Here is a 3643-nt window from a genome sequence, read left to right on the forward strand (position 1 = left end):
TCCAAAAGCATATTGTGTCAAGCTTACTGCAGGCCCAACATGAATGTATGTGTATTATCCATGTTGTATACCCGTTTATATATATCATTTAGGGCATGATCTCAAAATTGAATTATATCAATAAGAACTACACCACAGGAAAGAGCGTGAATAATGATGTCCACCTTTGAAACCTTCCTAGGCCACAATTATATTTATTTGTCATCACTCTTGTTTATAATGTCACATAGACATGGATGAAAGGATCCAAAATTTCTGCAGCCTTAAAAAGTTTTCAAGGGTAAGTGTTCAATTCACACCCTTTTTTGTGATATTGTCCACTTGAGCTTTAGATATACTTCAATTTTAAGCTCATGCACTAAATTAATTTATGCTCATCCCTTTCCCAGGTGGCGGCCACTATGATGTTTGTGGGAAATTTATTCTATTCATCTGTTTTTTTAGCCCGTTTTGTGACATGAGGCCAAAAATGGACCGAATCCAAATACTAAAGTGGGCCGGAGAAGTAAGAATTAAATGTCCACGGTTGAAATATTCATGGGCCGCAAAAGTTTTGAACCTGGCTAATATTTGTGTTTTCAGTTCATGTTTAAACTTCACTGTCTACCGGGGGAGGTCTCAGCGGTAGGAATTTCCCTACATTTTTCTTTATGACGCCCACCTGAGCCTTGGATCCTTTTAAAATTTGGTCCCATGTAATTAAGTTAGCTCAAAAATACAGATGGACGAGGTGTATTTCTAACAAAGATCACAGTAGGCCCCACCTATGTTTAACTTCCTGCAAAGCACGAAATCCGCGTCCGTAACATGCATGGGTTTCAATCGGTCCGAAAAACAGGTCATGATGGATTGCACGCTTATCAAAAAGAGATGCAAACAACTCATGCACGAGTGGAAGTTTGTGCAACTCCGGACAACTCACTTTTTATTTCACGTAGTCAGAAATGCTAACTCCACACGCTACCTCACGTGCCAATGTGAAAAATCCAAGCCGTTAATAAGACACACACACCCCGGCCCGTAGATTCTCTGCCCTACAAATCAGTCCAGTCTGCCTGTGTGGACCACAGTACTAGTATGTTGAGAGTGTGAACCGCTGGCCTTTTTTAGTCTTCTCTTTTTAGTCTTCTCTTCTTTCTGACCACAGTACTTGAAGAGCGGGCCACACTTCTGATCTTTATATGCACTGTGGGGCCCACCTGATGAACAGTTCTGATCTCGCAATTTGATGGTTGCAGCCCGCAGGTGCACTTATCAGGATCTAAGCAATATCAAGAAGAAAAGGGTCTTCATGAAGGTCAAAGAAAAAGGGAGGAGCAGCTCCTTCATAGCTAGAAGTAATGCAATCACCACCATCACCATTGCTGATTGATTTCTCTGTGAGAAGGTCAGTAAAAGGAAGGGATAATGAGGATTTGGGTGTGGTATATTCATGGCCAAACACTGTAAAGTTGAAATCTTGGTCTATTTCATTGTTCATGGGTGGCCAAAAATCGCACGGTAATTGAACTTGATCTGATTGATGATTTAAGGGCATTTGATCATTCAACGGTTGTGATGGAACGGTTGGAGAAGTATTTTCCAACAGGCAAGGTTGGGACAGCATGATCTCTTTGTTTAATGGCACTGAATTCAACAGATTGATGGCTTCCATGCCCTCAATGGTATGTAAGCCGTCTGATGTCCTTGTCATCGTGGCCGTCGATTGAAGGAGGCATTGCATGGACTCATGCTTGGCTAATTCGACAGCTTCTTGTAATATAGCCACCTGTTCTTCCAATGGCCGGTGATGATAGTCCATGATCACCTCTTTCAGATTGGCAATGGCAATCAGTTGTTGCAAGCTAGCGAAGAGATTGGTCCGTGGTAAGTGGGTCACTGGATCATAACCCATCTTAATCAGATTCTTCTTTAGATGGGTGTTCCAAAAATTCTTGATTTCATTGTCTGTTCGGCCCGGGAGATGCGTTGCGATCGTGGACCATCTTATCATAGGATGAACAAAAAATATATAAGTAGATGGAAAAAAAATAAAAACCTAAAAAACATAGACTAAGTACTCATGAAGTGTGAAAATTCAGAGAATTACTTGTTTCCAAGGATGGAATGGAGATTGAGAATAGTCTCTTCTTCTTCTTTGGAGAACTTCCCTCTCTTTATATCAGGCCGCAAGTAATTTGTCCATCTTAATCTGCAACTCTTCCCACATCTATTCAGGCCTGCAAAAGCAAATACAGCAAGCTTACATGTTACATGCATATATAAACATATTCATAGAGGCCTACATATATATATGTATGCATGCATTTCAGCACACATGTTTCGTTGATGGAAAGGAAAGGTCGTCTGGATAGATTGTTTGAGCATTGGTGGGGCTCACACGGATGCAGTAATGCAGTTGAATTATAGGGCCTAGGAGTACAGCAACTCTTATGTAGTCATAAACTAGTAAGGCTTTTTCTCTATTACTAGAGAGGTGTGCAGTCATGCACATGAATTATAGGTCTTAGCCGCCAACTCCAATTACATTCTACACAAAAGCTATTGTGGTGTCAGTGAAAGGCCTTAGGTATGATTTTATGTTATCATAATCTTCTTGGTATTGATGTACAGATCTAGTGGGCCATGCATACATACATGAGAGAGAGAGAGAGAGAGAGAGAGAGAGAGAGAGAGAGAGAGATGATATGAAGTTGGTTTTTTGTTTTTCCTCTAATTTTCATGCCATTTGTGCATGGATTTAGTTAGCCATCTAGATTTTCCCCTTACAATTCATGCATGGAGAGAGAGAGAGAGAGAGAGAGAGAGAGAGAGAGAGAGAGAGAGAGAGAGAGAGAGGCAGTGGGTTGTTTTTTAATTCTTCTCTCTACCTGCAAGCTTAGGGAGAGATCTCCAGCTTTCATGCCCACGTCTTTGAATATGTTCGACCAACTTCTTATCTTCTTCAGGGGTCCAAGGGCCCTTTTTGAGACCATTCTCATCACAGCAAGGAGATCTTCCCATCGTGATTTTTTCTCTTTGTTTTATCTCCGTGGCAAGCTTCTCATTTATAGTTCCTCTTCTTGCAATGGTGCCCTCGTTTTATCTGGAAATGACAATTGCATCCCTTGTTGATGGGCCCATGCATTTTGAGTACGCTCTCTTCTGTCTCACTGGCAATGGGGGACCAAATCCTCTACAAGACATGTTTTAAGCAGATACTACGAATCACAAGCTCTGTGCGTCCACGATTTTGTATATGTAAATCAACTCCGTCCATTAGGTGAGAACCCTTATTTTAGCCGTACATACAAAATATTAGACTGATGGAAAACTTGTATGGGTTACAACAAGGGGAAAATGTAAAATTGCTCCTAAGACCTCGAAGTTCAATTTTGGTGTGGCCTGGATGAGTTTTGGACGAGGATGACTTTTGTGTCTTCGCTTCATCCGACTTGACTCGATCTGCACCAGGCGGTCCTCACCATGATGTATGTATTTTATAATCTATAGAATCCGTATTTTCCTACGTGTGGAAAGCAAAGGATCCATTTTACCAACTTATTTTAAATGATGAGCCCAACAAAGAAGGCATATTCAAAATTCAGGTGGGCCACACCACAAGAAATAGTGGTGAATGAACGCCCACCAATGAAAACTTTCT

At 41.1% G+C, this 3643-nt stretch overlaps 1 protein-coding gene across 1 annotated transcript; it reads right to left on the reverse strand.

The window, feature by feature from the left end:
* Window positions 1–1154: 1154 nt before the first annotated feature.
* LOC131244342 (transcription factor MYB93-like) lies at window positions 1155–3027 on the reverse strand. The gene is made up of 3 exons (XM_058243968.1): window positions 2871–3027; window positions 2090–2219; window positions 1155–1985 (listed from the first exon to the last, which is right to left on the reverse strand). The coding sequence occupies exons 1-3, from the start codon at window positions 3001–3003 to the stop codon at window positions 1262–1264; spliced, it is 987 nt and encodes a 328-aa protein (XP_058099951.1). The 5' UTR covers window positions 3004–3027; the 3' UTR covers window positions 1155–1261.
* Window positions 3028–3643: the final 616 nt, after the last annotated feature.

Source organism: Magnolia sinica, chromosome 4 (genome assembly GCF_029962835.1).
Source record: "Magnolia sinica isolate HGM2019 chromosome 4, MsV1, whole genome shotgun sequence".
Taxonomy (NCBI): domain Eukaryota; kingdom Viridiplantae; phylum Streptophyta; class Magnoliopsida; order Magnoliales; family Magnoliaceae; genus Magnolia; species Magnolia sinica.

Coding starts and splice junctions, on each gene's coding strand:
- LOC131244342 (XM_058243968.1), bottom strand. CDS start 3,003: ATGGGAAGATCTCCTTGCTGTGATGAGAATGGTCTCAAAAAGGGCCCT. Junction 2,220..2,870: donor ATCTCTCCCTAAGCTTGCAG/GTAGAGAGAAGA, acceptor TTGCTTTTGCAG/GCCTGAATAGATGTGGGAAG. Junction 1,986..2,089: donor CATTCCATCCTTGGAAACAA/GTAATTCTCTGA, acceptor TCCTATGATAAG/ATGGTCCACGATCGCAACGC.